Genomic DNA, 20,818 nt, shown 5'->3' on the forward strand with positions numbered 1-20,818 from the left:
TTTTGGGGGGGGCATGGGAAGAGAGGGCATCTCCTCTAAATCTGTTACATGGAATTTGATTATTTTATCACTTCATTTCTCATTCACAAGAAACACAAATCAGTAATAGTAACAAATCTAAGTGGAAGAGTATAAGAAATTAATAATTTTACACTAGTGGCCATCTACAATATGTAAAGTTAAAATAATATGTTTTAATCAGCGAAGTATTTTTGAGTGCCAACTATGTAGAGACACTAAGCTATACCACAGTGGAATCCACACAGTTGGTCAGGGAATCAATAACCTATAGTAACCAAATGTATTCTTTTTAAAGTAGAAGTAAATGAACATAACCCACTTAAGCTCTTTATCAAAGACCTCCAAGCTCTTAACATAATACTAAGAATATGGCAAATATTTAATAATGGTATTACTGTGAGGAAGACAAAGAGAATTGATATATATTTCTTTAACAGCTCTTCTCTAAAAATAACGACTCTTTTTTGATTAATTGAAAAAATTAGTTAAGAGACAATAATGCTTGACTATGCATCTGACTCTCAAATTATTATCTATGAGTTCATATTTGTAAACCTAAGATCTTGAAGAAGCCTAGAAATGGAAGGCATTCCAGAAATTGCTGTTGAATTGGATCAAACAGGATTAGACCAAAGTAAAATGAAAGGAACCAAATCAGTCTATGGGCAAGACAGAGATTAACCTTATGAACTTGACTTTCTGGTACATATCTTCTACACTGAGTTGGGTCAACTAAATTGTGAAGTCAAATAAGTATCCATTAAAGGGCAAGAAATATACAAAATTGATGATGTTTAAAAATCCTCAAGGATAAATGTGTCTTTTTAAAGCATGATCATAAAATGTGAAATATTACTTGCCCCTAATATAAATAAGTACACTTTTGCATTTATTTAAACTGTATTCTTCTAAATAGTGGAACTAGAAATGATGATAACATTTCTATGGTATGCTTCAATATTTGAGTTTTAGCAAAAGTCTCTACAGTACAAGAAAAAGAGATTCATATGGATACCTGCCTGTTGTTTACAGTCAATGCCACATCCCTATGGGAAACTTCCTACATGGCAGACACTGAATCACACAGCTGTTCAGATGCAAAAGAGTTAACTATAAGGTACTGGGGGGATACAAACACTCAGGCATTTTGTAAAACTTTTGAAATAGTCTTCTGGGTATTTTTCCCAAGAATGTTTTTGCTCTCTCTGCGTCTGTGTGTGTGTCTATGTCTGCACGACTGTGTATGCACACAACTAAAATGTATATATTGTCACAAAAACAAAATAAAAATGACAAATTACCAAGCATATCTAAAATTTGTATTCATTTCTGAATTGCTACACTATTGATCCTAGATGTTATTTTTCATAACTTTCCAAACAACACATATTTGATCTTTTCCTAAATTTCATTTCAAAAATCAAAGAAAGCACGTTGCTTTATGGTTACAACTTAAAAGGGTGGAAGACACTAAACACTGCTGAGTGAAGCATGGTGTGCTATAAAGAAAATCTCAGACTGCGGTGGGTTATGTTTGAAAAAAAGATTAGGAAAAAGAATTTGTGAATTAGATTGTGTTCCAGCTACCTAAGTTTAATTTTAGTCATCTCACTTTAAGCAGAAAAAAACCCAAAAACAAGCACAAAATGCATTTCAATAGACCTTTAAGATATTTTTTCTGTAATATTCCCTGGGGTTATCTCTCTCTCCATAGTTCATGTTTTTATAATAAAGCAATGTTTATCCTGATAATCATGTTAAGGTAGAAAATAATAGGTACTTATTTTAGCTTGAGTGAAAATTCTTTTTTGTAAAATGGTACCCATATCAGTGAAGCATTAATGTAGATACCATGAACTCTACAGAAGTTGCTGTCATCAGGATGATAGCAAAAAGAAAATATGACTGTGGAGATAAATACAATTGTCTGTAGAACAGGACTCTGAGAAACTCCGTAAGTGGATGAGGAGACATTGCTTAACATTGCAATGTATTAACTTGATAAAGAAAAAAAGCTAGACAAATTCAGAACTTCCAGAATACCTAAATTCTAGCAAATACCTTATTCACTTTTACATATCACCTAACTCTATGCAATTATTAGTTATATAACCATCTTTCTATAGAAAAATGTAATTACTATATGCATTAAAAATGTTCTGGGCATGTTGTAGTGATGTTCTAGTATCCTTTACAAAATTCAGGACAAAGAATTGATGATACTGGCTCAGAAAAGATCCACCATTCGTGGGATTTCTGGTATCGGTGGGCACTGTTTTACTGCATCAACAGCTTGCACTGTGTAATAAAGACCTAGGAAGGCTACATACAAAGGACCGATAGAATTGGTATTGAAGCTCTGACCACAATGTTAGAGTGAATAAAATTGATCAATAAGATACAATTGAATACTAAATTTTTAACTGCAAGCTCTATTATTTCAAAATAGATAGAAAATAATTTTCGAGCTTAAAGGGACTCCATACATTATCTTACTCTTAATATTTTATATGCCAGGTTCTCAGGGTTCAACATTATCCATATGATTTTACAACTCTAGCAAAAGCAAAGCTCTATTCAAGTTACGTATGCTTATACAGCCTGGGAGAAATTCTGCCTTTAAAGAGTCGGACTCATAGCTGATACATCTGATGCATGTTATAGGCTGACACTGTATTTTTGTTCAAAATTTGTTCTGTCATTTGCAGGTCCTTTATGTTTTTCTGCATCAGTGATGTTTGTGTCAAACTGATCATTCTCAAAGGCATGGCCTAAATCTCTCTAACTTTGCCACAGTCAAGTAGTTTTTTTTTTTTTTAAAGATTTTATTTATTTATTTGAGAGAGAGAATGAGAGAGAGAGAGAGAGAGCAGGAGAGGGGGGAGGGTCAGAGGGAGAAACAGACTCCCTGCCGAGCAGGGAGCCCGATGCGGGACTCGATCCCGGGACTCCAGGATCATGACCTGAGCCGAAGGCAGTCGCTTAACCAACTGAGCCACCCAGGCGCCCCAGTCAAGTAGTTTTTATGTACTTCCTGGCAAGGCTGGAGTTGATGCCTAAGCAGGTTTAGCCCTGGGCCATAGGGTGGAGAATCAGAGGCAGCATTTGGCAACTGTGTGGAACCCAGGCTGGGTAATACAGAAGCGTTGACAGACAAGAGTCAGATCATGACAGTGCGGCAGGGTAAGACTACATTCCATTGGTTGAAACAGTTGACTTGCAGGGGCGGTTTGTCCAAAGCCAATGTATCTATTGACCAGGAGATTTAAGACAATGCTTTCTAAAGGACATTCCAAATTCAGTCATCGTTAAACATTCAGGAATTTCTCAGTCACTTCTACCTATAGCCCATCTGGGAGCTAGCCTACTTGGGAACGATTTCCATCCCTCTTAGAGATTAAAACAAAAACAAAAAACCAAAAACAATTCATGCTTCACACCTCCTAGATATTGGTGGACGATAAAGTCAGAGTCCTAATATGCCAATGTAATGGGAGATAGCATGACCAACCTAATCCAAACACTTCATTTTATTTATTAATTTTAAATTCCATCCCTTCTGTCCCCTCCCTCTCCAATCTTTTCTTAGGGCACCTTTTAAAAAATGAAATGAACTGACTTAAACTGCATTATCTTTCTTTGGCTCAGCCTTTAATAAGACACCATACAGTAAGAAAACATGAAGTAGAAAAGAAACACTATATGTTGTTTTCAGTAATTAAATAAGAGTTTCAAAAGAAAGTTTAACAACAAATAAAAATACTATGTATGTTGTCTGTTCAGTGGTTTTACACACAGAAAATGAGGGAGGAGAACATATTTTGATGCTAAGTAGCACTGATACGTAGACCATTTAAAAATAGATCTACTTTGAGTTCCTTTGGCTCAGATACTAGTCTAGTAGTAGTTTTTGTTTGTTTTAATTAGTCTTTCTGGATTGTAAGTTTCTATTCTCATCTATTTTATAAATCTCAGTTTGCTCCATTCCATTTAATTGACTTCACTACATCTTAACTTTCTTGAATTTAATTCAACAAACATTCACAGGGAAAAGTAAAAAAAATCACATAATTTTCTAAATCACCATGATAATTTAAACTCTGCTTAAACAAAATAACTTTGGTGTGCTGTCACTTTGATGGTTAAAATATCTGGAAATGGGAGTAAATGAGGAATCAAAATGAAAACACCATATGTAAATAAAAAAATGAAAACCATATTTCACTTACATTTTATAATTGTGCTAGCAATCTTTTTAAAATGTTAAAAATGCAAAGTGAAACCCAAGAATAAAAGCAATTGTTTTTTCATGTAAAAGAGTGTTGTACCTGTTATTTTGAAGTTCAGGTGCTTTAGTTTTAGCACTGATGTCATAAATAAAGTGTTGTTGGGTAATTATTATTCTATTTTCTGCTGTTGAATTTCCCAAGATGGTGATAACAGGATAACCCATCTGGAGTGTCCACTGATCCATTACTTCTTGTATATTTACAAACTTTCCATTCCGTTTTAAAGCCTTTATAACCCAAATTGTATAAATTAGTTTTATAAACATGAATTATAAACATAATTAACATTAAACCATTTTTACTTTTAACCTTTATGATTTACTTAAGGATGAAAACATGTAAAATCAGTGAAGCTAATATAACGTGTTAGTAAAATTAATCTCCTTGCCTTAAATTAAGCTTCATGCATATATAGAGAAACGAAAGCTTTATTAGCATTAAAGTTTTTACTTAATGGAAGATAAAACAGAGTTGATTGTTAAAACAAGTACTTCTGGCATCATTAAGTATCCCCAGTATGTCCAGTACCAAATTTAAATATTTGTTATTCACCTATAGAAAAAATTATTTTAACATCAATATTTCTCTCATACATGAATATCTGACACAATATGAATGTTATATTTCAGAAGTATTGTCTTGTTTGAAAGTAGGCAAGGTACTTTTTACTACCATTTGTAGTTTAATTAAGTAGTTTTAAACCCCATTACTTTTATAATATATCAAAAATAAAATGATAAAGCAATATGAGAAAATATAAAAAGTAAAAACATCTGTTAGTGTCAATAAAAGTTAAGAATGGTTTATAAACTCAATTCAAATACTCAAGAGGAGGTTTCGGTATTCGAGCTTCCTATACTTTACCTCTGATAGTGTATTCCAGAGATCATTTCTGGCTGCATTGCCATACTTATGAATGGTTAAATAATCCTACAAAGAATATAAAATTATAATTACAATTTGGAGGCTCAGCAATTTCCAACACACACACTTATTTCTCAATTCAATTAATAATTTCTATTTGTTAGAATTTCATTAATATGAAGACAAGGAGAAAGACGTGGAAAAAGATGAAGAATCTCATTTTAAAATATCCCAAAGAGCTTTAACGTAACATATTTCTTAACTCATCAAACAATGCTGGTCTCTTAAAAATTATTTTCATAACCATAATCACTCCTTATGGATTTCCAGGGTCAAAGACCTTCCTTTAATTTAACAAATCAACCTCAGGCAATTTTAAAGAAACTACCTCTGCAGTGAAACATTTAGGAGAAACTTCCCCATCAGGCCTTCCTGTTGAAGCATTGAAAAAAATAAATTCTGTTTTATGGAAAAGAAAAAACAACAACAGAAACGCGACTGATATATGCTGATGTGAAGAGGAATTGCTTTGCTGAAAGAGTGATGACTGTCTGCACAAGCTGCCTGGTTCCCTAGTCTCTCTGCAAGGGACAGGCTGCCTAATACAAAAAAGGATACATACTTATTTCCATGAGCTTGAAACACATATTAATACTTAATTAATACTTAATAAGAAATAACACATATTAATACTTAATAAGAAAAAAATAAATCCTAAATTTATTTAATATTTTTGAGTGTAGGACTTCCCATTTCCCAGTTTCCACCATTAGTAGTTAAACCTACACACTTTCTATCTACCTCATGCCTGCTCCCTTCTACAAAGCATGGTTTATGTCACTGTGGATATGTGAGTTGGTTACAGCCAATTGGTGTTATTCTTTTTCTGAATCCAAAATGGAAAAACGAATAGAAAATAGTGTTTTATATCATAAAACAGAGGGTCTCCTGCATTTGAAATTCCATCATCTCTACATGTAGGTAGTAGACAAAATCCAAATTTACATCACAGTACTGAAAATGAAAAAAAATTGCTGACTCTTTTCAGTACTCTGTGTAGAGTAGACTACTTTGGGGAAAATTAAACTTGGTGAAGAAATTTTTCTGAAATACAAATCGTAGCACCTGTGACAGATTCAGCTTTGTTGGCAATTCACAGCACAGCAAATGGCAACTCCCACCTAATCAGACTCTAAAGATGCAATGCCCAACACTAACATAGCAACCACAAATTCATCATCGTCATTGGGGATTATGAATAACTTTATTGAAAAAAATACAACCCCAAATAACCAATCTGAATTCTACTTTTGGCTTTGAATATGCCATATGAGTCATTTTCCAATAGAACTCGGGGACCAGGATTTAAATAAATTATTTCAGATTTAACTGTCAGCATTATCTTTCATGCTTTTTTAGCACCTAAATGAATAAATCTGGGAACAATAGGAATTATGAAACACAAATTTGAGTTTTATTTTAGTAATGTGATAAGAAAAAAAGTATCAACAGTAGAACTATTTATTTATTGGGTTTGCCTTATGGATAGTGCTGCTAGGATAATCCCAAAGAGGAAACAAAGGAATACTCCATGGACTTTGAAAGGTCCGATACCCAACTACAGGATTCTCTTCACAGACAGATCAAAAAAATCCAACTGTTCATGATATGAGTTGGCATTTGACCAACATTGGTCATCAACTCAAGCGCTTGGTTCCCTCCCCAATTCAGAACAAAGTTCAAATTTACACTTCAAGCAGGCTGAAGTGGCAATTATCTGGCCTTAGGAAAGCAGCTCCAACTTGCTCACCTCGAAAGTCAGGGCAGAGAGCATCTTCTTGGATTCCCAGCAGTCCCAGTTTTCAGGTGTTACTGGAATTCTACATAAGTCAATTCTTGTTTTCCAAAAACAGAGAAAACCCCAAGTGTTTTCCTTAGTTATCTTAGCCTTCCTCTTGCATGAAAATAGTCATATTTTAAGTGAAGGAAATTGTGTTTTGTCCTTGTTGAATTACCAAGAAACTTACAGAATAGTCAATGTGGTTTTTCTGATAATCAATCATTTATTTATTCATTCATTCCACAAAATGTATGGTGTACTTTGCATGTGCCAGTAGCTTTCAGGTGCTGGGGGAACGGCGGGGGAGATTAGGTTACTGAGAACAAGGACAGACACTGAAATGGGATTTGTGGAGGACGGTTTCTGTGACTGAAACTCTAGAAGTCTTGGTAGAAAAACTACTTGACAAGATGAATTTAAACATTTGCTATGCAATTAAATAAGAAGATTTTAAGTTCCTTTCAAGCCTACAAGTCGATGAATATGAAAATGGCTGGAGTTATGAATCCGAAATGGAAATTTATGTTTATATGTATGTGTATGAAAGTCAATCAGCAGTGGATTTGACATTATGATATAAAGTAGAAGAATATTTTAATATTAACTATACAAAGAATTTCAGAAATAAAGGAGTTGTTGAAAAGAAAAAAAAGATGACCAATAGAATATTCTTAAGGAATGAAACCAACATTATAAACTGATTAAAAGTCAAAGGTCTATTTAGCAAAAATATATTCTCATCCATAAAGTACAAGAAACGGAGTCTGACTGCCTTTGTCCAAATCTGCACCCCAATACTTCCTAGCTACCTGATTTTGGCAAGTTGCTTAATTTCTTTCGGTATGAAAGTACCTGTTTCACAGAGTTATGTTAAGGAATAAGTGATTTAATATCTGTACAGTATTGGAAGAGTCAGGAGTGTCTAGTACACAGTAAGTATTCAGCAGACATCAGCTGCCATATCTTTTTAATCATTTCAGGCGACCAGTTGGAAACAGAGTGACAGAAGGAAAAGCATCACTGACAATAATAACCAAAGAACAGAACTCATGAAAACAATATCTGCCTCTGAGTTGCTTTATTTTATCTCGTTCAATCCCATGACATTTATGAGGTAGATATCACCATCATCATCATCTAATAAATCAGAATACTGGAACTCAGAGACGCCAGCCCACGTCCAAACTCTGTACCTGTGCACACAAGTCCTGACCCAAATCCAATGTCTGCTAGATGCCCCACAGACAACTAAGAGCCATGTTCGAAGCTGAAGCCACTGTCCTCCCCCACATCAGCTCCTTTCGGCAGTCCTTCCCCAGTGATGACCTTCCATCCATCTCAACCAAGCAGTCCCCTTGGGTGCCTCCCTTTCCCTTTCCACCACATTCAAGTAATGACCCACATCGTAAATCTTCCGTCCAGGTTCCCCTTTCCTTCCTCCTATTTGACAGCCCCTCGGGATGACTAGCATGGCCACTGCTTCTGCTCTGTCCCTTTCATGTCGCGTCTCTGCCGTGCAGCCAGAAGAGCTTTCATCAAATGCACACATGGATCCCTGCTGCATTCAGAAGCAGTGCGAACACTCTAAATGAATGCTCCTTCTGTACTTCTGCGATCCCGTCTCTTACTCTGTTGCCCCCTGCCTCCGCTTAGCCACTTCCTGCTCTCTGCAGATGCCTGTGCATCCTCTCTCCCTTTTCTAGTCCCCGAACGAGCCCTTCTCCACATATGCTTTTCTCTCTTACCTACTTCAAGTCCATTCAATCTCCAGGAGTCAGGCTTGATACATTCTTCCCAGGAGTCCTTTCTTGGCCATTCCCACCCCTTCCTGAGTTACATACCCCTCTTATATTCTCATACGTTGCACCATATGAGAGCATCTATCACACTGTGTTACAACTGCTTGTTCATCAGCTTGACTGCCCACGTACTCCGTAAACTCCATGGGAGTAAAACCCCCGTTACCCCTGTTGGCCACTGTTGAGCCAGCATCTATGTGCTCAGCCCGGTACACAGCAAATGCCGAATGTATTTGTATGATTTTTGACTTGCCTTATTCAGTATGCCTTTCTGTTAACAACCAACAATCCTGTCAAGAGACGTTTCTCGTACCCATCAGATTCCTCCAAAATGTCATATTTAAACACTAACATAGGACATAATTTATTATTTCACTGCATATATGTCAGCTATATAACTTTCATTGATATGTGCAATTGCATATGATGTCATTGAAAGACCGAACTATTGGGTAGGAGACCATTTTTATTTTACTTTCTTTGCTAATAAGTGACATGATCCACAATTTTTCATGTACAAAAGCCAATGGGACTAATAAGTAAAAAGGAGAAAAGGAAAAAGTGAGCTGAGGAAGTAAAGCTCTATTATCTTTTTACATGTTTACATGGAATAATTATGCTCTCCTAGTAATGAGCCCCTTAGCATGTTAAAACAGAGGACTAACTGCACAAAGGATGTATTCCTCAGGACATGAAAGGACAGTTTAATAAAATCCAAAGATATATAGACTGGTTTATTTGTGTTTAGCTGCAAATTATAAAATATCCACCCTAGAATGACCTTTATAATGACAAGATTTATTCTTTCCTGTTATAAGAAGGTAAGACAGCTGCAGCTCTTTTTCTCCAGAAATTGTTTGGCCTCACCTTTACTCGTGTTTTGCCTTCATGCTTGAGTCTGAGGCTGGATGGGACAAGCAATCCCAACCATCACATTCAGACAGGACATTGTGCAGAGGAAAGAGACAGAATTTCTTCCCAAGAATCTCTTTTTAAGAATCAGGAAAACTTCCTCTCAGTTCCTGCATCAAACTCTCTCTGTTTTCCATTTGTCAGGATTGTATCATGGGCTCCAGCCAAAATTTGCTGATGAAGCTCCAGGGGGTATAGTTTTGGGGACTGCACAAGGCAGGCCCAGTCCTGTGTTCCCTCCATTGACGTAAGAGAGTCAAGTCTGGGCCTCAGTGACACTGGCAAGTAGGAGGCCTTCTACTCAAAGGCTAGTCTGGGAAATAGCAGGTAAATCCAGGCATTGATTTTTCTGACTATGTGACGAGAAGGTTGAAGCAGGGATTTGAAATATTGTTCCTTTCTAGTAAGAATAATTGTATCTCAAAAAATGTGTAGTGGGCATTTGTCATTCTTTTGGCTTTCCAGCATTTAAATACCACGCTTATATGGGGGCAATAACTCACCATGGAATCCTGCAGGAAGGTGAGGGCTCTACCTCCCACTTGCAATGGAAGGCACAAAATACTAAATTCTACCTTCTCCTCTCCCCCCCTCCCCCCCTCCCTGGCAGCTAAAGCACGCACATGTACCCTGGCCTCAGATGAGCAGATACTTCATCCCAGGACTGTGAATCCTGCCAGATCAATGCAAAGGAGCAGGAACAGTTGAAAGACTATCCCAGGCTCCAGAGATAGCCTCACTAATGGTAGCAGTTGAACCGGCCATTCCTGTGGCAGGACCTTGGCTAGGTTTCTTAATTTCTCAGTCCCCCTTAGTTCCTACTACCCATTTTGTAAGCCTGGTGCTCCAGCCTGCCCAATGCTTCCAAAGGTGGCTGTACATACACCCTTCCAGCAAATTCCTTTTTGCCTGATTTAGCCAGAGTTTGTTTCTATTGCTTGCGAGCCCAAACTGATTACTATAACACTAATGGGGGATTATAATAAAATAAACACAAACATCTTAAATTTTCTCAGTAACCTCAGAAAGAAAAATAGAAATTCTCTCACACAACTTATACAAAATGAAAAGCAAAGAACACCCAGTTTGTGAGACAGGAATCCATCAAAATCCTAGAGGAGAACATAGGCAGTAACCTCTTTGACATCAGCCACAGCAACTTCTTTCAAGATACATCTCCAAAGGCTAGTGAAACAAAAGCAAAAATGAACTTTTGGGACTTCATCAAGATAAAAAGCTTCTGCACAGCAAAGGAAACAGTCAACAAAACAAAGAGGCAACCCACAGAATGGGAGAAGATTTTTGCAAATGGCACTACAGACAAAGTGCTGATTTCCAAGATCTATAAAGAACTTCTCAAACTCAACAACCAAAAAACAAATAATCAAGTCAAAAAATAGGCAGAAGACATGAACAGACACTTCTCAAAAGAAGGAGAAAGGGAACCCTCTTACACTACTGGTGGGAATGCAAGCTAGTACAGCCACTTTGGAAAACAGTGTGGAGGTTCCTCAAAAATTTAAAAATAGAGCTACCCTATGACCCAGCAATTGCACTCCTGGGTATTTACCCTAAAGACACAGATGTAGTGAAAAGAAGGGCCATATGCACCCCAATGTTCATAGCAGCAATGTCTGCAATAGCCAAACTGTGGAAAGAGCCGAGATGCCCTTCATCAGATGAATGGATAAGGAAGATGTGGTCCATATACACAATGGAATATCACTCAGCCATCAGAAAGGATGAATACCCAACTTTTGCATCAACATGGATGGGACTGGAGGATATTATGCTAAGTGAAATAAGTCAAGCAGAGAAAGTAACTTATCATATGGTTTCACTTATTTGTGGAACATAAGGAATAGCATGGAGGACATTAGGAGAAGGAAGGGAAAAACGAAGGGGGGAAATCGGAAGGGGAGATGAACCATGAGAGACTATGGACTCTGAGAAACAAACTGAGGGTTTTAGAGGGGAGGGGGGTGGGGGGATGGGCATGTACTGCATGGAGCACAGGTGTTATATGAAAACAATGGATCATGAATCACTTCATCAAAAACTAATGATGTACTGTATGGTGACTAACATAACATAATAAAGTAAAATTAAATTTTAAAAAAAGACACCCAGTTTTACTGGATAAATCTTCTAGGCTTTCCTGGTATTAGAAACAGTAGGTATGGGGGGAAGGAGGTAGACACTTAAGTTAAAAAAGAAAAAAAAGAGGCAGACAAGTAGACTGGAGAAAAAGTATGAAAGTTCCACAGACAGAAGTACACAGAGAGTAACAACAATAAAAATAAAACTATCTTAAATTTTTGTCTTAAACAAAGCTTCTAGAGCAGGGGCTTTTAAACCAGGAACCTAAAGCTCAAAAATTAAATATTTGTGAGTGTATGCATTATTACAGTAGAGTGATTTTAAAGGGATCCATGGACAATAAGAAAGCAGATTAAAAGCTGCCAGATCAAAGCAATGTCACACAAGGGTTGGATAAAACCCATTTGAACCCTGGGCCATGCACTTCAGAGGATGTTTCTACATTCTCTGACCTTGACAAACAGTAGCAAGGAGACCAAACCAGTGACAGATGACCAACTAACACACACAAGAAAGCTAGACTACAGATTGAGATATCATTTTGGTTTTTATCTGAGAAGTGGCTGGAGATTATGAAATTAAGGGAGGAGGAGCAAGATGACAGAGGAGTAGGAGACCTAAATTTCGTCTGGTCCCAGGAATTCAGCTAGATAGGGATCAAATCATTCTGAACACCTACGAACTCAACAGGAGATCGAAGAAAAGAATAGCAGCAACTCTGAACAGAAAAGTGACCACTTTCTGGAAGGTAAGATGAGCGGAGAAGTGAATCCGAGGTGATATTCAGGAAGATAGACGGCGGGGGAGGGGGCCTCTGTCAGCCCCTACCAGCAAGTGTTAGAGCCACGGAGCACAAAATCGGAACTTTTAGAAGTCAGCTCCACTGAGGGACGTAGCCCCAGTGGCTAAGCAGGGGGTGGAACCCTCACGGGACAGTGTGGTCTCAGGACCCTCGGGGTCACAGAAAGACCGGGGGTGCCTGAGTGCGGCAGAGCTCACAGGAATCTGAGCAGGGAAGCTGGCTGCAGAATGGAGCTGAGGCGCGGGCTCTCAGCTCGGGGTTGCCATAAACCGTGATCCACGGCACAGTCGGGCCACTGATCTTCCAGCAGGGACCCAACAAGTGGCAGATCTGGGGAGACTCCCCTTCCTTCCCTGGGAGGAGAGGCACGGAAGCGCACTGCAGGGATCTGCTGGGTTTGGAGACTCCACACGGGGTCGTGTGCCAGAGATAGAAAGGATCGGTCACAGGCTGGGTGAGCACGGAGTGCGGCCGGAGACCCGGGAGACAGGAGTGACTGACTGCTTTTCTCCGGGGGCTCACTGAGGAGTGGGGCCCCGAGTTCTCGGCTCCTCTGGGCGGAGATTGGGAGGTCGCCATTTTCACTCTCATCCTCCAAAGCTGTAGGGAAAGCTTGCAGGGAACAAAAGCTCCCGAGAGCAAACCCGAGCAGATTACTTAGCGCGGACCGGCAAGGGCAGGGCAATTCCATCTCTGGCAAAGACATTTGGGAACCATGACAACAGGCCCCTCCCCCAGAAGATCAGCAAGAACAGCCCGCCAAGACCAAGTTTACCAATCGATGAGAATGGCAGAACTCCAGCACTAGGGGAATACTGCACACAGAATTCATGGCTTTTTCCCCATGATTCTTTAGTCTTTCAAAGTTAATTTTTTTAATTTTCTTTTTTCTTTTTCTTTTTTTTTTTTTGAATTTTTCTTTTTCCCTTTTTCAGCCAACATCTTATCAATCCCTTTTTTAAAAAAATCTTTTTTATTTTTCATTTTTAGAGTCATAGTCTATCTTTTCAGAGTAGTTAACCTTATTTTTGGTATATATATATATTAGTTGTTCTCTCTAAAATTTTGGGATACAGTTTCTTCTAACAGACCAAAATATTCTCTAAATCTCTAGTGTATGGCTTTGTTCTAGTCTCCTGCCTGATCATATTCTCTCCTCCTTTTTTTTTTAAATCCTCTTCTTCCTTTTTCAATCAGCTTCTTATCTTATCAATTCCTTTTATAAAAACCTATATAATTTTCATCTTTATAGTCATATTCCATCCCTTCAACACATTTACCCTTATTTTTGTACATATATAAGCTTTTCTTTCTTTAAAATTTTGAGAGGCACTTTAGTAGACCAAAATATGCCCAAAATCTAGTGTGTGGCACTGATCTATGCACCAGCCTGATAATATTTGATCACATTCTGTTTTTTGGTTTGTTTGTTTTTTATCTTTTTCTTTTTCTTTTTTTTTTTCTTTTTCCCTCTTCCCTTTCTTTTCCCCCGGTTTCAGGTTTCTTCTGATTTGTTTAGTGTATATTTTTCTGGGGTTGTTGTTATGCTGTTAGCATTTTGTGCTCTCATTCATCTATTCTCCTCTGGACAAAATGACAAGATGGAAAAACTCACCTCAAAAAAAGGACAAGAGGCAGTACCTACTGCCAGGGACCTAATCAATACAGACATTAGTAAGATGTCAGAACTAGAGTTCAGAAAGACGATTTTAAAAATACTAGCTGGGCTTGAAAAAAGCATAGGAAATATTAGAGAAACCCTTTCTGGAGAAATAAAAGAACTAAAATCTAACCAAGTTGAAATCAAAAAGGTTATTAATGAGGTACAATAAAAAATGGAGGCCCTAACTGCTAGGATAAATGAGGCAGAAGAGAGAATTAGTGATATAGAAGACCAAATGATGGAAAATAAAGAAGCTGAGAAAAAGAGAGATAAACAACTACCGGATCACAAGGGCAGAATTCGAGAGATAAATGATACCATAAGATGAAACAATATTAGAATAATTGGAATCCCAGAAGAAGAAGAAAGAGAGAGAGGGGCAGAAGGTATATTGGAGCAAATTATAGCAGAGAACTTCCTTAATTTGGGGAAAGAAACAGGCATCAAAATCCAGGAGGCACAGAGAACCCCCCTCAAAATCAATAAAAATAGGTCAACACCCCAACATCTAATAGTAAAACATAACGAGTCTCAGAGACAAAAAGAAAATCCTGAAAGCAACTCAGGATAAGAGATCTGTAACCTACAATGGTAGAAACATTAGATTGGCAAAAGACCTATCCACAGAGCCCTGGCAGGCCAGAAAGGACTGGCAGGATATATTCAGAGCACTAAATGAGAAAAATATGCAGCCAAGAATACTATATCCAGCTAGGCGGTCACCGAAAATAGAAGGAGAGATAAAAAGCTTCCAGGACAAACAAAAACTAAAGGAATTTGCAAACACGAAACCAGCCCTACAAGAAATATTGAAAGGGGTCCTCTAAGCAAAGAGAGAGCCTAAAGGTAACATAGACCAGAAAGGAACACAGACATTACACAGTAACAGTAACCTTACAGGCAATACAATGGCACTAAGTTCGATAGTTACCCTGAATGTAAATGGGCTAAATGCCCCAATCAAAAGACACAGGCTTTCAGATTGGATTAAAAAACAAGACCCATTGATATGTTGTCTGCAAGAGACTCATTTTAGACCCAAAGACACCCCCAGATTGAAAGTAAGGGGGTGGAAAACCATTTACCATGCTAATGGACACCAAAAGAAAGCTGGGGTGGCAATCCTTGTATCACACAAATTAGATTTTAAATGAAAGACTATAATAAGAGATGAGGAAGGACACTATATCTTACTTAGAGGGTCTATCCAACAAGAAGATCTAACAATTGTAAATATCTATGCCCCTAACATGGGAGCAGCCAATTATATAAGCCAATTAATAACAAAAGCAAAGAAACACATCGACAACAATACAATAATAGTTGGGGACTTTAACACCCCCCTCACTAAAATGGACAGATCATCTAAGCAAAAGATCAACAAGGAAATAAAGACTTTAAATGACACACTGGACCAAATGGACTTCACAGATATATTCAGAACATTCCATCCCAAAGCAACAGAATATACATTCTTCTCTAGTGCCCATGGAACATTCTCCAGAATAGATCACATCCTAGGTCACAAATCAGGTCTCAACCCATACCAAAAGATTGGGATCATTCCCTGCATATTTTCAGACCACAGTGCTTTGAAACTAGTACTCAATCACAAGAGGAAAGTCGGAAGAACTCAAATACAGGGAGGCTAAAGAGCATCCTGCTAAAGAATGAATGGGTCAACCAGGAAATTAAAGAAGAATTAAAAAAATTCATGGAAACAAGTGAAAATGAAAACACAACTGTTCAAAGTCTTTGGGATGCAGCAAAGGCAGTCCTAAGAGGAATGTATATAGTAATACAAGCCTTTCTCAAGAAACAAGAAAGGTCTCAAATACACAACCGAACCCTACACCTAAAAGCAGCTGGAGAAAGAACAGCCAATAAAGCCTAAACCCAGCAGGAGAAGAGAAATAATAAAGATCAGAGCAGAAATCAATGAAATAGAAACCAAAAGAACAGTAGAACAGATCAACAAAACTAGGAGCTGGTTCTTTGAAAGAATTAACAAGATTGATAAACCCCTGGCCAGACTTATCAAAAAGAAAAGAGAAATGACCCAAATCAACAAAATCATGAATGAAAGAGGAGAGATCACAACCAACACCAAAGAAATAGAAACAATTGTAAGAACATATTATGAGCAACATATATGCCAGCAAATTAGATAACCTGGAAGAAATGGATGCATTCCTAGAGATGTATCAAGTACCAAAACTGAACCAGGAAGAAATAGAAAACCTGAACAGACCTATAACCACTAAGGAAATTGAAGCAGTCATCAAAAATCTCCCAAAAAACAAGAGCCCAGGGCCAGATGGCTTCCCAGGGGAATTCTACCAAACATTTAAAGAAGAATTAATACCTATTCTTCTGAAACTGTTTCAAAAATAGAAATGGAAGGAAAACTTCCAAACTCATTTTATGAGGCCACCATTACCTTGATCCCAAAACCAGACAAAGACCCCATCAAAAAGGAGAATTACAGACCAATATCCCTATTGAACGTGGATGCAAAAATTCTCACCAAAATACTAGCCAATAGGATCCAACAGTACATTAAAAGGATTATTCACCACGACCAAGTGGGATTTATCCCTGGGCTGCGAGGTTGGTTCAACATCCACAAATCAATCAATGTGATACACCACAATAATAAAAGAAAGAACAAGAATCATATGATCCTGTCAATAGATGCACAAAAAGTATTTGACAAAGTACAGCATCCTTTCTTGATTAAAACTCTTCAGAGTATAGGGATAGAGAGTACATACCTCAATATCATAAAAGCCATCTATGAAAAACCCACAGTGAATATAGTTCTCAATGGGGGAAAACTGAGAGCCTTCCCCTAAGGTCAGGAACACGGCAGGGATGTCCACTATCACCACTGCTATTCAACATAGCACTAGAAGTCCTGGCCACAGCAATCAGACAACAAAAAGAAATAAAAGGCATCCAAATCGGCAAATAAGAAGTCAAATTCCCACTCTTTGCAGATGATATGATACTTTATGTGGAAAACCCAAAAGACTCCACCCCAAAACTGCTAGAACTCATACAGGAATTCAGTCAAGTGACAGAATATAAAATCAATGCACAGAAATCAGTGGCATTCCTATACACCAACAACAAGACAGAAGAAAGAGAAATGAAGGAGTCGATCTCATTTACAATTGCACCCAAACCATAAGATACCTAGGAATAAATCTAACCAAAGAGGCAAAGGATCTGTACTCAGAAAACTATAAAATACTCATGAAAGAAATTGAGGAAGACACAAAGAAATGGAAAAACGTTCCATGCTCATGGATTGGAAGAACAAATATGGTGAAGATGTCAATGCTACCTAGAGCAATCTACACATTTAATGCAATCCCTATCAAAATACCATCCACTTTTTTCAAAGAAATGGAACAAATAATCCTAAAATTTGTATGGAACCAGAAAAGACCCCGCATAGCCAGAGGAATGTTGAAAAAGAAAAGCAAAGCTGGTGGCATCACCATTCCGGACTTCCAGCTCTATTACAAAGCTGTCATCATCAAGACAGTATGGTACTGGCACAAAAACAGACACATAGATCAATGGAACAGAATAGAGAGCCCAGAAATGACCCTCAACTCTATGGTCAACTAATCTTTGACAAAGCACGAAAGAATGTCCAATGGAAAAAAGACAGTCTCTTCAACAAATGGTGTTAGGAAAATTGGACAGCCATATGCAGAAGAATGAAACTGGACCATTTTCTTACACCACACACAAAAATAGACTCAAAATGGATGAAAGACCTAAATGTGAGACAGGAGTCCATCAAAATCCTAGAGGAGAACACAGGCAGCAACCTCTTCGACCTCAGCCGCAGCAACTTCTTCCTAGAAACATCACCAAAGGCAAGGGAAACAAGGGCAAAAATGAAGTATTGGGACTTCATCAAGATAAAAAGCTTTTGCACAGCAAAGGAAACAGTCACAAAACCAAAAGACAACTGACAGAATGGGGAAAGATATTTGCAATGACATATCAGATAAAGGGCTAGTATTGAAAATCTATAAAGAAGTTATCAAACTCAACACCCAAAGAACAAATGATCCAATCAAGAAATGGGCAGAAGACATGAACAGACGTTTTTCCAAAGAAGACATCCAAATGGCCAACAGACACATGAAAAAGTGCTCAACATCACTAGGCATCAGGGAAATCCAAATCAAAACCTCAATGAGATACCACCTCACACCAGTCAGAATGGCTAAAATTAACAAGTCAGGAAACGACCGATGGTGGGGATGCGGAGAAAGGGGAGCCCTCCTACACTGTCAGTGGGAATGCAAGCTGGTGCAGCGACTCTGGAAAACAGTATGAAGGTTTCTCCAAAAGTTGAAAATAGAGCTACCCTACGACCCAGCAATTGCACTACTGGGTATTTACCCCAAAGATACAAATGTAGGGATCTGAAGGGGTATGTGCACCCTGATGTTTATAGCAGCAATGTCCACAATAGCCAAACTATAGAAAGAGCCCAGATGTCCATTGACAGATGAATGGATAAAGAAGAAGTGGTATACACACACACACACACAGACACACACACACACACACACACACACAAACTGGAATATTATGCAGCCATCAAAAGGAATGAAATCTTGCCATTTGCAATGACGTGGATGGAACTGGAGGGCATTATGCTGAGTGAAATAAGTCCACCAGAGAAAGACATGTATCATATGATCTCTCTGATATGAGGAATTCTTAATCTCAAGAAAGAAACTGAGGGTTGATGGAGTGGTGGGGGTTCGGAGGGATGGGGTGGCTGGGTGACAGACATTGGGGAGGGTGTGTGCTATGGTGAGCACTGTGAATTGTGTAAGACTGTTGAATCACAGACCTGTACCTCTGAAACAAATAATACATTATATGTTAAAAAAAAAAAAAAAAGAAGAAGAAGAAGATAGCAGGAAGGGAAAAATGAAGGGGGAGAATCTGAGGGGGAGACGAACCATGAGAGACTATGGACTCTGAAAAACAAACTGAGGGTTCTAGAGGGGAGGGGGGGTGGGGGGATGGGTTAGCCTGGTGATGGGTACTAAAGAGGGCACTTATTGAATGGAGCACTGGGTGTTACACACAAACAGTGAATCATGGAACACTACACCAAAAACTAATGATGTAATGTATAGTGATTAACATAACATAATTAAATAAAAAAAATTATGAAATGAAATAAAAATGAGTAGCACAGCACTGGAAAAGCATTATGCAAAATATAAGAATGTTTACATTTTATTCTATTTGATAGGAACCAAGAATGAAAAGGTATGAATAATTGTTTAACCTTTATTATTAAAGTATTACAAGTTTCTTAGGAGGAAGCCCAGTAAAAGAGGAACCACTACAAAACTTTTCAAGGTACAGGAGCGTCTGGCCACCAGACACAGTAAAAAAGAAGTGGTATTTAGGAAAGAAAATTATTTGAATAGATAGAACAAAAGCAGTTATATCATTGTTTGCATGCATTTTTTATTTTTATTTTTTTAATGTGTGTTTCACCTAGATTTACTATTACAAGTTGCTTACTTACACACAGGAGAATTCAGATATTTCTCCAGGAACAAAAAGGCATTTTACATATTTGAAAAATACATTGCCCACCTAAAGAGTATAATTTTGTAAAATCAGTATACTTTCTTAAAGGGTTGCAAAATATACCAGAAAATCAGAGAATTTTAAATCAAAACAACTTGCTGGCACATAAAAGGTTTGTTTGTTTTAAATTATAAACAATGGCATATTTGCACATCAGTTTTGTTTTCACAGATCTCTTATTTAGCAATTACATATCATGCCATCAATGCTTCCACGTGCAGAAGCATCACCAGAGGTGTAAGTAATATTGCCGTTGCTGAATTTGTACATTCTGGAGCAAGCTGACAGGGTCCTACACCTGTCAGTAAAATAATGTGAATGTAAGTCTATAGGGATATTCTAGGGTACTAAAATATCCCCACCTCTCACTTCTGCCACTAGCTTGAAATATTACTGAGACATAAAATGAATCTATTGGTAAAACTGAAGTTTGTGAATTGCTTTTCTTGAATGCCCTGGTAAAGGACTTTGACCATAACAAGCTCATGAAATAGATAAATTATATCCTGACTGGTAAAAATACACTGCCTTTTGTAAATCAAGATGCCCACAGACTGTAGGGCATGTACATAGAGCTCCCCACTTTTCTCAGTCAGCCCTAGAGCTGGTGCCTAGTTGAGAAAAAAAATGCAACTCAATTGAGAAAGATGTGTGTATTTAGAAAACTAAATAGGAATTTGGGCTATTCTTTATCAGCCATGTGATCTTGAGTAAGGTATCTATTTTCTCTGAACTTTAATTTCTTCTACTGGAAAGGGTAGATAATATAGTACTTACTTAGGAAGACTGTACACAGAAAATGACATAGAATGAGAAAAGCACCTAGAAAAATGCTGTCATACCAGAACCCAAGAAATGTTAGTTATTATAAGACCAAGCTCA

The 20,818-nt window shown here is 37.8% G+C and overlaps 1 protein-coding gene across 1 annotated transcript in view; it reads right to left on the minus strand.

Moving 5' to 3' along the window:
• Positions 1 to 20,818, minus strand: part of TRHDE (thyrotropin releasing hormone degrading enzyme) — a 364,092-nt gene that overhangs the window by 81,905 nt on the left and 261,369 nt on the right. The window contains exons 8-9 of the mRNA XM_021678576.1: positions 5,175 to 5,240; positions 4,350 to 4,537 (exon numbers count right to left, since the gene is read on the minus strand). Coding sequence (XP_021534251.1) covers positions 4,350 to 4,537; positions 5,175 to 5,240 — 254 coding nt within the window. The remainder of the gene's footprint in view (positions 1 to 4,349; positions 4,538 to 5,174; positions 5,241 to 20,818) is intronic.

The sequence above is a fragment of the Neomonachus schauinslandi genome, chromosome 5 (assembly GCF_002201575.2).
Source record: "Neomonachus schauinslandi chromosome 5, ASM220157v2, whole genome shotgun sequence".
Classification (NCBI taxonomy): Eukaryota; Metazoa; Chordata; class Mammalia; order Carnivora; family Phocidae; genus Neomonachus; species Neomonachus schauinslandi.